Genomic DNA, 13,916 nt, shown 5'->3' on the forward strand with positions numbered 1-13,916 from the left:
GAGAGAGAGAGAGAGAGAGAGAGAGAGAGAGAGAGAGATAGAGAGATGTATATGCTTGGAGACCTATGGAGACCAGAAAAAGATGTAGGATCTTGATGCTGAAGTTACAGGTGTCTGTGGACCACTTGATACAGAATCAAAGCTCCAGACTTCATGATAAAGTAAGAGGTACTCTTAACCACTGAGTCATCTCTCCAGTCCCAAGAGCCCAACAGTTTTGGACAATGAAGTTGCTTAATGAGTTTTAGATAAATATGATCCATCTGTTGCTCTAACCTAATTGGATTAATTTCCTTAATTACTAATTCCCTTAATTACTTAATGGGAAAATCAGAGCTCATTCCCAGGGTAAGGTCAAATAGAAGTTTAGTGCATTTACTTGGTAGTAATCACAAGTAAGGAATGAATTGATGAATACAACATTACTGTCCAATCTTAACCATCTATGCACTGCCTTGTTATATGGTATACATAAGGAGGATACATCATAGCTACACACCAAGATTAATTGACTATTCAAAGGACTAACTATATTTTCATCCCTTTCTTCTATACCAATTAAATCACATAAAAATAAAACTGAGAAAGAAAGAAGCTCATGGTATGTGCCTTTAATCCTAGCACTCAGAAAACAGATGGAGGAGGAGAATCTCTGTGAGTTTAAGGCTGGCCTAATTTTACATAGTGAGTTCCAAGGTCAGCAAGGGTCACATGGTGATACACTATACCATTAAAAAAAAAAAACTCAGGAAGTGTGAGATTATAACAGTTGAAAATGTGAACTGGTTGAGCAGTGCTGTGGTACATCTTTAATACCAGCACTCAGGAGGCAGAGGCAGGCAGATCTCTGTGAGTTTGAAGCCAGCCTGGTCTACAGAGCAAGTTCTAGGACAGCCAGGTTACACAGGCAAATACTGTCTTGAAAAACCAGAAGGGGGGGGAGATGTGAATTTGTGTTTTGTATGTGCATGTGTTAGAGTTGTTAGTAACAGATCACCTATGACATTCTGAGAACACCTTTTACATACAGGCATATCATGAGATATCACTAATTACTCTTTGAGAATTGGGATTGTTAATAAACATAGTAAGAGAGACAATTTGTTATTCCTGTTTTAAAGTTTGAAAAGTCACACAAACCTTCTCGATGAGCTCAATGCAGGCAGCCAAGTCCATCCCGAAGTCGATGAACTCCCAATCGATGCCTTCCTTCTTGTACTCCTCCTGCTCCAGCACGAACATGTGGTGGTTGAAAAACTGTTGCAGTTTCTCGTTGGTGAAGTTGATGCAAAGCTGCTCCAAGGTGTTGAACTATGGAAGAAATTAATGTAGGAAATTGGTCACAAATTCCCTATTTGTATCTATAAGGCAGTTAATACATTTTCTTCAAATTTTGAAACATTTAGGGTTATTATATTGAAGAGGTAGGCCTTCAGATAATCTCTTAAAAGATGTTATAATTCTAAATTGAGTTAAATCCTCAAAATGTTTTTCCAAGGAATAATATGAAATCTTGCATATTGGGCAAAATGACGTTAAATAGGAGATCTTTGAACTAGCCACTGAGGGTAACCTAAACAAGTGTTTCCGTGGTGCCGGGCTTGAATCCAAGATCAGTTTTGAACGAATGTTCATGGTCCTTCTTTGAGACTCGAATCCTGCAAATGTAGCGTTCTCTCTGTTCCATTCGCACTCATTTCCTTGTGTTCAGATCCCTCCACCGACCCACTTCAGCAGGAATTTGTGTGTTTTGTAGATTGTATTTTGTGAAGAGTGTTTCCAGGGCTCCAGCAAGATCAGTCAAGTGACTGCCAATGTGTGTTTGCTAACCGGTTCATTACTCACATCAAAGATCTCAAAGCCAGCAATGTCCAAGACCCCAATGAAGTACTGCCTGGGCTGCTTGGTGTCCAGCTGCTGGTTGATGCGGGTGACCATCCACAGGAACATCTTCTCATAGATGGCTTTGGCCAGGGCACCCACAGAGTTGTATACCTTCAGGGAAAGTGTTGTTCGGTTGAGTTGTTTGAGCTGGATACAGGGATGACCTTTTGAGTCCCAGTGGTTCAGGTGAATCAGGGGCTTAGATCATACTCACCTGCTGCACAGTCTGGCCTTTGGTGACATACTCATTGCCGACCTTGACCCTGGGGTAGCACAGGGCTTTGAGCAGGTCAGCAGAGTTCAGACTTGTCAGATAGGCGGCCTTGTCAGCCACTGCAGGAAAGAAGCAAGAACAGTGGAACTGACGGAGACTTGCACAACTACATTGCAAATGATGATGTTGGTGACAATGGATTTACACAAACAGTGTGAAGGTTGTGAGTTCTGCCTATTTGTTTATGTCTGAAAAGCATGGCCACTCTTCCATGGCCACCCTGGGCTCAGTATCAGCACCATAACAAACACACACACACACCCCACAGGAAAAACAGAACAGTACAATGAACAGAAATAATAAAGCTCCTATATATTTGCTCAATTATGTAAACTACCAACATATCAACGTGTTATTTCCTCTCCCTAAAACTTCTGCCTTTCATTAGAAAGACAATACAACCAGGTCTGAAAAGGCTCATGTCATTGGTGACAAGAGGGTTGTTACCTTCCGTGCCATCTGGCTCAGCTTGCTCTTCCCTTTGCTTTTGCTTGAACTTCATGTTCCCATAGTGCATCACGGCACCTGTGAGCTTGTAAATAGCCACCTTCTCATCTGCGCTGAATCCCAGGATGTCCACAGCAGTCTGTCGAAAGAATTGAATTAGTAACAATTATCACAGTGGTCAGCTCGCTCAGGACACTAGGGGTCTGGCTCCCTGTTTCCCAGTTCCACTTTGCCTTATATCTGACAAACACTTGGATGGCTTAGAAGTTGAGCTCTTCCCCTCTTAGCCAATAGAAACATCATTTGAGTAATGCGGGTGCTAAGGACAGCATGTGAGTTAGCCACACACTTTCTTGTCTACTCTCCCAGGACATTTCTTCTTTTCCTATGTTGTCCTAGTTTACTGTGCAGCCCAGCCTTCCGCCTCAGCAGATATGGACAGTCCCTTGGAAAGAATCATGAGAACGGCAATGGCTCCGAGTTTCTTTACACGTTTCTCTGGTAACAGGTCACAGCTTGGCTGGCCTTGAAATGCCTGGGCATGAACTTTACTGACCTTTCTCTACTCATTCAGGTACCTAACATATATTGCAGCTATTTGAAATGTAAATACATGTGTAGGATGGCATTTAAATATTCTGTATTTCTTTCCAAGTGTAAGAAAGCCTGAATGATAACACTGTCTGGCCCACTCGCTGCTGGTTCTTTCCACGCTGATGGGAGGAAAGCGCTGTGCACTAACAAGGGCCTTGCTAGCCTCTTCCCTGTCACTTACATCTGTGGCCATCAGTTCCTCCTGGTCGTCGATGCTGGGCACTGTGATTTCACCTTGGCTGACGTAAGTGAAGTCGTATGGGTTGGTGGTGATCAGGAGCATTTCTGGGCGAGTGGGGAAGAGGGGGAAGAGTTACTTTGGTCATCACCGTGCTTCAGAGGGACAACATAGACAGGATGGTGGCTTTCTCGATGGGAACAAACCAAGATGCTCCTTACCAATGAGCTCTGGCTTCTTATTGGACATGATTTGGTAGAAGATGTGGTAGCTTCTCTCAGCCTTGAGCTGGAAGGTGACTCGGGACTTCTCCAGCAGATCTGGAAAGGCATAGTAGGCACGTTTTTACATGAATAAAAGCCAAAAAGTAGAAAATTCAGCTTTGAAATTCACATGGAAGAATCAAGGGCAAGGCTTTTCCAATATGAGTGCCCCCAAGGGAAAGATTCTCAGTCGCCAGTGTTTATTAACTCACAAGTTTCAATATCTGCAGAAGCCAGTTTGCCTGTGGCACCGAAATGGATCCTGATGAATTTACCCTTAAGAAGGCAAAGGAGGATTGATTAAAGCTAGACATTATTTCATTAACTATGGACCAAATACATAGAAAATACATTAACACAGTGTATGTAGAATTGTGGAGGTGATGCTCACATGAACAGGGCAACCAAGACACTTACAAAGCGAGAGGAGTTGTCATTCCTCACGGTCTTGGCGTTGCCAAAGGCCTCCAGCAGGGGGTTGGCGCTGATGATCTGATCTTCCAGGGTCCCCTGCAAGGGAAAGATCCATTCTCACATCTCAGGGCTTTCTTGCCTGAGATAGACAACAGAGCCTGGACTCTGGCTGTGACACTCAGACCCACCTGCATCTTGCCAGAAGTCGCCTCCTCCTTCTTCTTCTCCCCAGTGACTGCAATTGTTGCAAAGTACTGGATGACACGCTTCGTGTTCACAGTCTTCCCGGCCCCGGATTCTCCACTGTGAGGACCAAATGAGAAACCAGAATATAAGGCAGGAGGCACAGCCCGAGCAACCAAAATTCAGCAGACAGAAAGGCATGTTGTTTACGTACGTAATCAGGATGGACTGGTTCTCACGATCTGTGAAGGGAAACCGCGGAAATGTCACATAAGCGAAAGCACCGACGCTACTAAATCTGTGCTCTTCTTTTCACAAGGCTTAAGAACTAAGTGTAAAACGTGTGTTAATTATCACACGGCTGTTATCACTAATGCGAAGAACTGTGGGTGATGAAATGGCCCCGTTCACTCTTTTACCGATGAGAATCATCCAAGAAGCAATTGGCGTCCCAGTTTCCTGGCCCCTTCATTCACCTGGTTCATAGGTCAGAATCCTGGCATGTTTTAAATGTCCAGGCTGCTTTTCCTATAGCGCTTGTGAAATTTAAAAGCTTCCTTTTTAAGTGAGATGAAACAATAGGTGTAATTAAGACATGGGGTCGATGCCCAGTTTTGATTAACTTTGACTGGAATTAGCATCAACAAATTGAGATTTCTATCTCAATTTCCCTATGCTTTTGTAATTGGTGCATCATACTCTAGATCAAATTTTCTGCTTTGTTCATTGCTACCATCACATGTATGCAAAGCATTTCCTCCTCAAGGTGCTGGCCATGCGTTGCCTCTGCTATGGTTCGGCACGTGTTTTCTAGTGGCTTGTAGATGTTGTGATTATGGATACACTCACCTGTCAGCATGAACTGATAGGCATTATCAGAGATGGAGAAGATGTGGGGAGGGGCCTCCTGACGCTTTTTGCCTCGGTAGGCCGCCACCACCTCGGGGTTGTACACCGGCAGCCACTTGTAGGGGTTGACGGTGACACAGAAGAGGCCAGAGTAGGTCTGTGGACAAAGACAAAGTTGCTCAATTAGAAATCACCTCATCGCTCTAAGTTGGAAATAATGCTGTGTGAGCAAGGGGAGAGGAATTAAAGAAGTGCTGATCCTCATGAAGTTTCATTCATTGGTTGCTTCCCTCGGTTCTCCAGCTATCTGATGCAGTACCAACGTTCCAGATAGCCAATGAGTGCACTTAACCAGAGAGCTCTCTGCATGTGCATTCTCAAAGACACCCAAATTTGGATCACTGACATAATGAGGCATTTCAACAAGAAAAAGTATATGGTTTTGATTAAATATGACAGGGACGCTCACGTAGATCATCCAGGCTGCATAACGCTCTTTGAGGTTGTACAGCACAGCGGGCTCGTGCAGGTGGGTCATCATGGCCATGTCCTCGATCTTGTCGTACTTGGGAGGGTTCATGGAGAAGACTTGGTCTTCCTTGACTGTGACAGTCTGTTAAGAATGGAAGGGTCCAGTTAATACCCCCTAAGTAGGAGAAAAAGATCGTTCCTGCTTCCCTCCCTTCCACCCTTTTGGTTTTACTCACAGCTCCTCCTTCGGTCTTGGCTGTCACCTTGCCCCCTTCCCTGCTCTGCACCGTTGCCTTCACATAGGACTCCTTAGGGTCCACCACAAACACGGATGACTTGGCATCGAAAGGCTTGTTCTGAGCCTCGATTCGCTCCTTTTCAGACTTTCGGAGGTAAGGAGCAGCCTCCCCGAAAACGGCCATCTCGGCGTCGGAACTCATGGCTGCGGGCTATTGGTGGCAGCTCAGGGCCAGGTGCGCCTAGGGAAAGAGGTGGACGTGAATGACAACCCTGGCCTGTGGGTTTCACCTTCCCAGGCTTTGTTTGCCAACTCTCTTCTTCCTCCTCTGGACTGTACCAGGGAGCTAAGAAAAGAGAAGAATACCTAATAGCCCTGTGTTGGCAGTTTAATTTTAGTGACATCTGAAGCTTTTGCTCTTTCTTCTCTATTGTAAAACACAGGGGAGAGATGTGGAGGGATGGATACCCATCCAACCACATTTGTCAGACTATAAGTGTAGTGTGGGAGGTTTTTCTGTATATGTATTACTTTTACTAGTTAATGAATAAAGAAAATGCCTTGGCCTGTGATAGGACAGAGTAGAGTGAGGTGGGGGGGAGGGGGTACTAAACTGAGTGCTGGAAGAAAGAAGGCAGAATCAGAGAAACGCCAAGTAGCCACCAGAGGGGAAAGATGCAAGCTGCCAGCTGGAACCTTGCCAGTAGGCCACAAGTCTCATGGTAAAATATAAAATAATAGGAATGGGTTAATTCTAGATGTAGGAGCTAGCTAGCAATATGCTTAAGTGATTGGCCAAGCAGTGATTTAATTAATACAGTTTCTGTGTGGTTATTTCTAGTCTGGGCAGCCGGGAACCAACAAGCAGCCTCCTACTACACAAGTGTGTGCAGAATCTTTACTTCTGTGCCTTTTTTGTTTATTTGTTTTTACCTCATTTCATTTCCCTACCCATCTGATCCATTTGTTTGCTTGTTTTACATTGGGGTGATAAAAAGAAATGGAAAATAATTTTTCTAACCTTATCATCTTAATGAATATATTTTTAAAAATCCAAATATTGCTGAGTATGGTGATACTTTAACCACAGCACTTAGGAGGCAGAGGCAGGCCGACCTCTTTGACACCAGCCTGGTCTACATACATCCAGGACAGACAGAGCTACATAACAAAGAGATTCTGTCTCAAAAAAAAAAAAAATTAAACATTTTCCTTTATCACAAACCATTAAAACCTAGTATAAAAACTATTTTTTTTTGTATGAAAGAAGAAACATCTAAATTCAGGTTGACTATTTAATACACACAAACTCCCAGTTAGCTGACAACTATTAAGTAAGGAAAGGCAAAAATAAGCATGATGGATATTAATAAAATATTAGCCCAAGGCAAGCAGTAAATAACAAAAATCATCTTGTTCCAGGTCAACATCAAGTCCCTTCTCTCTGTTTTTTAAACTCTGCACAAGTTGTCATAGTTACCCAAGCAAAAACAGCTTCAAAGGATTAGCTGAGAAAAACAGGCCCCCAGATGCTAACAAGCCTCCTGGTGGCCGCATATTCAGCTGCACTGCCCTGAGTCTGCACGATTTCAGCATCCAACCTGTTTCTGCCTGACCTTTAGTGTGTTAGGCTTAGGGCATCTCTCTCTTTCTCCTGCCTTCTCCTTTTGAAAACATCACGTTTCTTATTTCTCTTCTGAGACGGATAGCCAGGATGCAGCTTCAAGCCAAAACCAACAGACTTTTTTTTTTTTTTTTAAAGAAAAATCAACTGACAATTCCTGGTTAAAATAAAACAAAATTCTCTCTCTAACCAGAGTGAAAACCTCTGTGGAGGAGGGGGTGGTACAGAGAATGGCATGTTGGTTGCTAGGGTCAATGATGACACCAACCTCAATGTTTTGTAGACTTTCCAGAAAGAGTCTTGGTCTTTTGTTATACACAATGGACTTCCTTTCAGTCTAGAGTCAGATATGAAATTTCCCACATACAGTAACTTAGAATTGGTAAAGGCTTATGGTGAGACATGGAAGCTGAGATACCTTTTCAGGGGACAGATACTGAAAGCGTGGATGTTAGTTAGCTTCTCCTCTTCAAACACTATTCTACAGCATTGTTTCTATGTTTTTATATGAAGGATTTTTAAATCAGCTATACACTGTGCCCTAATGGTTGCTGTTCAACAGTAGGTTCTGGAACACAGAAAGGATATTGTCCCTCTATTCATGTTTCAGCAGTTCTTGGTCACCTCTACATCAGAAGCCTTCAAGGAGCCTCTGACTTGGTGTGTGGTGTTGGGATCTGTCCACACAGTAGCAATTGCCTCCAGTGTCAACAAGTAACATTTATTTCCTTGGAAGCAATAAAGCCTCTACCTTTTTTTCTACATTGTTATTACTTACTATGTTAAATATAAATACATTTAAATCAATTATCTAATACATAGTAGGGTTTCTTTCTTCTATTTGTTCTCCACATGATTTTAACCATACATCTATCCGCTCTTGCATATGTCGGGGGTGGGGGGGACCCACCGAGTACTTTGATTTGGTGGAAGAGTCCTTGACAGCCACTGGCTTAGATTTCTACACAGCAAGAGCCAGAGGGTCCTTAGCAGCTGACTTGAGTCTGCCCTTCTGATTTACTGATGAGGAAACTAAGGTTCAGCAAGGTAAAGGGTCATCCAGGATCACAGAGGTGGTAAGTGGCAGTGGCGAGCTAGGAGCCCAGATATCTAAATCCAGGTCTGGTGTTAATTCCCTTCAACACATGTGTTTGAAGACATGGAAAAGTTAGCTGGCTTGACCCAGGGAGCTGGAAGCAGTGAAAATCCTGGATTGGCATTCAGAAATTTTGACTTCTGGAACAACACTTTTTTATTTTTACCTTGTAGCCTCTTTTATTGGTTAAATTGTATAGCAGTCCACATTAAATATGAATGAGGGGTGCCTTCTTAATGAAGTCCCAGAAAAAATGTAAAAGAGAAATTGTATTAAATTCTGTTTGAGTAAAGGCTTGAAAAGTCAAAGTTTTATGAGAAGCTGTTTTTAAAAGATCAGTTGTTCCTATACCCAATAATAAACAAGAAAATAAAATAGTCACTCATTAAAATGTAATACTAGACAGAGCCCCTTTGTTCTTTGGAGGGTAATAAGAAATTTCTCTTACCTCTTGTGTTACCAGATGGAGAAGGAGACAAGCTTGAGGCAGCAAGTACTGTTGAAAGAAAAAACAGAGATGCTGGGCATTTTCTTCTCTTTTTTATTTAATCACAAAATACTAGAACTACACTGTATGCAATGTCTTTCTTGGGGATGTTGACAGTCAAGCTTGGGTGGGCATAGCGATGTCCCTTAAATGAAAATTCCCTCACATCTGGAGTGCACAGCTAGCCATACATTCTGCCACGAATACATACCTTTAAGGGTTTGAGGAAGGACGGGACACAGGCACCCCGGCTCCACTTTTATAGAGACCGTTCTGCAAACACAGCAGCCACCTCAGCTGTCCTAGCTGGGACCTACTTGGCAAAACCATTTTTGGCAATCTCTTTGCACAATATTCACTGACTGTGGCTGTGAATGGATATAATTAGAAATATTTCTTGTCACCTATAAATAATTTGACAGAAGATGATCTAGGGTTCTTTATAGGCATTTGATAGGGGATGGGGATCCGAGGCTTCGGACGCTGTTAGTCTGGCTTGGATGTTCTATCATTCATCACAGAATTCAAAGCCAGGTGCCTACGTACTCTCGTGCCTATAAAGCTGTTTTGACAGGATGAGCCTGACGTGAGGAGAGTCAGGCTAATTGATCCGTTGGTGCTTAGAGCCATGAAGGAGTACGGATTGAGCTTTAGATCTGACACAGTGGCTGGAAGCACTGAGTGACGGATATTAAAAGAAAATTCCTAGGCAAGGCCCAGGTTTTAGAAAGAAGGGTGATAGATTCCTTTGAAGTCTGAAAGTCTAAACATGAGGGAGAAAGTGAAGTCTTGGGTTAGGCAGTGGTGATGGGACAGACAGTGAGCGAGGCAAGGCAGGGGTAGAATGGATAAAACCTCTACTGCCTTCTGGAGGATTTGCGTGGATGTCTCCCACTCAGGGGCTACAGGCTGCTGTGTGATACCTCATGCATATTTCTACCCATCACGGAAGGAGCTACAAACATGAGTTCCTAGGGCATGGCAAACACTCCAGGCTAGCTGTAGCTCCAGTGAGGTGGGTACAACATACTTTTACTTAAGGTGGGAGGAAAGGCGTGCTATCTGTCAAACTCTCCCTGTGGACAGAGAAGGTGAGTGGCCCCCACCAGTGCCCTTGAAAGGCAGAAATTGGATTTGGCTAACTTGATACAGGCACAGCTGTTGCCGAATATGACAGGAAATCTACTCACTCTGGCTGTCCCTGTGATCTGGTGAGGTATTTTCAACTGCTGTCTCTGGACTTAAATTGCTAATTCAGGAGTTGGTCATTTTATAATCCTATTATGCAGAACTTGTCTTTTGCATGCCAGCAGGCTAAATCTTTTATACTTTTAATTACCTTTGCATGCAATGCTATAAAATAGGTGATCAGGTTGTTTTTTTTCTTTTTTAACCTTTATGGCAGCAACCCACACAAATGAGTGGTTTACCCTAAGTTTTAGGCTCTACGCCACCAAGAAAATTGTTCAGACCTTCTAAGATTTTCACAGATCATTTTTCCACCTCTTTTGGAAGTTTTCATCACTGTTATAGATATAATAAATATTTATTAAATCTATTTGGAGATGGAAGATGAAAGAAGAAAATTTGAGTGAGACCAAGGCAGAGAGTACATTAGTAGCTAAAGAGACTGACTATGTGCCTAAGCACTAGACCTTTAATCAGTTACGATCTGGAGAACTCGGAAACAGGGCAATGGCACAGTAATGGCAACCAACCAGGACCACAATAGTAGACCCCAGAGAACACCATGGAGCACAGCCACAGTGAAATGCTGGAGGATGGTAGAGACTACTCCTTTGGGCTTGTCTAAGGGGCGTCTAAGCAGAGAACGAGCTCCCTTGTACTTTTGTGGTTCTTCGTGACTACATACGTCTAGGAAGGACCGCCTTAATCCAAAATAGAGTATATTTTGGATGCACTATTCAACAGCCCAATAAACACTTTTTGTTGGCAATTTTTCTCCCATTGTCCTCACAAACAAGGAAATACAAATTTCTGAACTTTGTACTTTATCTATTGCAAACAAATCTTGGAGAAAATTAACACTGTTTTAACCTTACATGGTCATAAAAGTGAATTACATATTGTATATTATTGTGTTAAATTATATCATTGTGTGTGAATTGGAATACAGTCCCATTGCTGCTCGTACTTCTGTAGCAAATGCTCAGGACGGTGTCACTAGGGGGCGCTGAGGCACACGTTCTTCCATTAGGGGTTCAGGTTACAGTTGCACTGGGACTCCTGACTCTCCAAAGGAGTTAAAGCAGCTCTAAAGGACTTTAGGTGCTTAGGAAACGTCTAGTAAATAGGCTATTTTCTGTTTTAGTTTTAAGTTTTGTAACAGACTTGAAACCTGGACCGGAGATATTCATAGCCTAGTTTCTGTAGTCTCCAGCCATAACAGTACATCAATAAAATATTTAAAATCCAGAAAATCCAATTGGCATTTGTTTTCTTTTAAATTGCTCTGAAATCCCACTATCACCACCATCACTGCTGGGAAGAGTTATAGATTCGTTCTTATGTCAGTCATTAATGTCAATCAACATACTTCTTCCAACATATGGTATCTTGCCTCAGCTTTCAGTCTACTGCCCCCTTCCCCGTTCTGCCATGTTAGGTGGGCTCTGCGATCATGTTATGTTTTTTTAATCTGAGTTGCAAGATCATAGGCTCTCATAATTCTTCTTCACACACGCTTCATTTTGATGAACCTTCCCTGATCGGTCCCTCTCTTCCCCCTTCCCCGTCAATCAACTTGATATATTGCTACAATGTCCTCTTGCACATCTCAGAAGTTGACGTTTCCAAAACCAGGAAGCAATAAATAAACTAAAACCGTGACACACAGAACTATGGAAAATGCATGAGTCTGAAAGACAGAAATCCGTCAGGACTTGTGTTCTTGTGTTGCTGGATAGAAAGGGGAAAATCCTATCGTGGTGGCATAGCATCATCTGGCTCCAACCCGTGCAGTAGCTCCGCTCACTCAGCCCTTCCCTTCCTCGCTTCTCTCCACCTTTCTTCTTCTGCCATGTGAAGCAGGAGAAGCACCTGCTAGTGTTATAATTAACTCTGAGGCACAGAGCTGAGGAAAACAAGTCTCAGAAGGGGAAGAATGGAATGCTTCAACTTTCTGTGACGACTCTGGTCTGTTTCATTCTTTAGGGCCCTGCTGATTTCTGGGGGTGTGGTATCTAAAAGGCTTAACCTTATTTCCTTCCTCATTGGCTGACATTTAGAATCATATGTTGTTCCAACTATTCAGGCAAACATTGACAGTGTTTGAGAATCTAATTTCCCTTGTATTGATGAACTGTAATGACGATAAATCAGCAGATGATTTACAGCTGATGGCCCTTTAAGTCCTCACCTGGTTTTTGCTAGTGAGACACCAAGGTTCTCTTTGTCGTTTTGTTCCAGGAGGAGGCCTTGGAGGTTAAAAGCCACAGCAATGTTTAGGATTTATTATTCTCTTTGAAGTTTGGGTAGGGCACTAGGATATCTTTAATACGAGAAAACAAACAACAACAATAACAAAAAAAACCAATATGTTGCCACTGCCACAACTGTTGACCACTGGACTTCCCCCACAGAAATGGAAGAAGAGTGCACTCTCTCCCCAGTGGCAGGAAACCCATGAGAAATGTCTGTGAAAAGACAGGATGCGCTGAGAGGGAAATGGAGCCAGGATTATTTTAGCTTTTATGTACCAGTTTTTTGTGGGTATGGTGGGATTCTAAAATTTTTACTGGTAGCCAACTGGTTAAGATGTTAAAATGAAGACAATATGAAAGAAAAAAAAGCAATTTTCTTAAATATATGTTACAATCGGAGAAAATTCAGAAACAGGAAAGACCTGCAGCTTGAATAAGAAATGTTCCCCCACAGGCCCATGTATTTGAAGATGTCGTCTCCAGGGTGTGGCACTATTTGAGAGGTTATGGAACTTTCAGGCTGAGCAGACTTGTTGAGGAAGAACAGCACTGGAGATGGGCTTTGTGAGTTTGTGGTCTAGCTCCACTTCCAACACACTCTGTTTCCTGATGCACTGATTAAATGTGATTGGTCAGTTTCCTACTCCAGCTGCCTGCTGTTGTGTGGTCCCCACTATTACGGACTCAACTTTCTGGAATCAAAAGTCGAAATAGACTTTCTCCTTTAACTTGATTCTGGCCATGGAATTTTGTCACAGTAATAGAAAACTAACTAGAACAGAACTTGATTTATCAGGTACAGGAAAAACTGAAAAGAAAAATACAAAGGTGTCAGGGTTGACCCCAGATTTTGAGCATGAGCAACTGTTGTCTTCTACTGTGATGGGATATGATATTAGATACAACTGTGTTTTGAAGAAATCAGAGGAAAGGCATGAATTCATTTTGCCTATTTTAGGTTTGGAGGGACTATTAGCAGAGATTGAGCCTGGATCTCAGAGGAAAAAAGAATTAGCCTTGAGATATAAACTCAGAGTTCATACAGTATAACTGTATATACAGTATGAATGGTGCTAGAAGTCAAGAGGATGCATGAGATTATATAGGGAGAAAATGAAAGCGAAAATGGAGGGGGTTTTGCAGCATCAATTCCATCCTGAGACATAGAATGTGATGCCCACTACAACACAATGAAAGAATTTGGCTGTGTATGGTGTTATAGTGTATCACTAAATATGGGGCTAATGCCGCAAATTGCTTTAAACTATAAAGACAGAAAGAAGCTTTCTTGGAGCATACATTTATAATTGCTACTTAAGGGATAAATTTCACATTCAGCTGATACTCCTTCTGAAAAGATACGGCTAAATTCTACTCCTACAGGTTTGAGAGCAACCTACAGGGGAAGGGGAATATTATCCAAAACACATCTTATATATTTTTCCAATTTAGTCTTATTATGTTCATCCTT

The 13,916-nt window shown here is 42.4% G+C and overlaps 1 protein-coding gene and 1 long non-coding RNA gene across 5 annotated transcripts in view; one reads left to right on the plus strand and one right to left on the minus strand.

Annotated features, from left to right (window-relative positions):
- Nucleotides 1-5,997, minus strand: part of LOC126513903 (myosin-4) — a 19,558-nt gene extending 13,561 nt beyond the window's left edge. For all 4 annotated transcript variants that reach the window (XM_050162486.1, XM_050162485.1, XM_050162487.1 and 1 more), the window contains exons 1-13: nt 5,794-5,997; nt 5,556-5,699; nt 5,087-5,243; nt 4,452-4,479; nt 4,243-4,357; nt 4,058-4,150; nt 3,853-3,916; nt 3,599-3,697; nt 3,381-3,484; nt 2,606-2,744; nt 2,099-2,217; nt 1,846-1,995; nt 1,141-1,311 (exon numbers count right to left, since the gene is read on the minus strand). In XM_050162486.1, the coding sequence (XP_050018443.1) occupies nt 1,141-1,311; nt 1,846-1,995; nt 2,099-2,217; nt 2,606-2,744; nt 3,381-3,484; nt 3,599-3,697; nt 3,853-3,916; nt 4,058-4,150; nt 4,243-4,357; nt 4,452-4,479; nt 5,087-5,243; nt 5,556-5,699; nt 5,794-5,997 (1,587 nt within the window). The remainder of the gene's footprint in view (nt 1-1,140; nt 1,312-1,845; nt 1,996-2,098; nt 2,218-2,605; nt 2,745-3,380; nt 3,485-3,598; nt 3,698-3,852; nt 3,917-4,057; nt 4,151-4,242; nt 4,358-4,451; nt 4,480-5,086; nt 5,244-5,555; nt 5,700-5,793) is intronic.
- The window catches only part of LOC126513904 (uncharacterized), a 77,281-nt gene that overhangs the window by 43,373 nt on the left and 19,992 nt on the right, over nt 1-13,916 (plus strand). The gene's annotated exons all lie outside the window — the stretch shown is intronic.

Source organism: Alexandromys fortis, unplaced genomic scaffold, assembly GCF_014885135.2.
Source record: "Alexandromys fortis isolate MF-2015 unplaced genomic scaffold, M_Fortis_MF-2015_v1.1 scaffold_84, whole genome shotgun sequence".
In the NCBI taxonomy this organism is placed as follows: domain Eukaryota; kingdom Metazoa; phylum Chordata; class Mammalia; order Rodentia; family Cricetidae; genus Alexandromys; species Alexandromys fortis.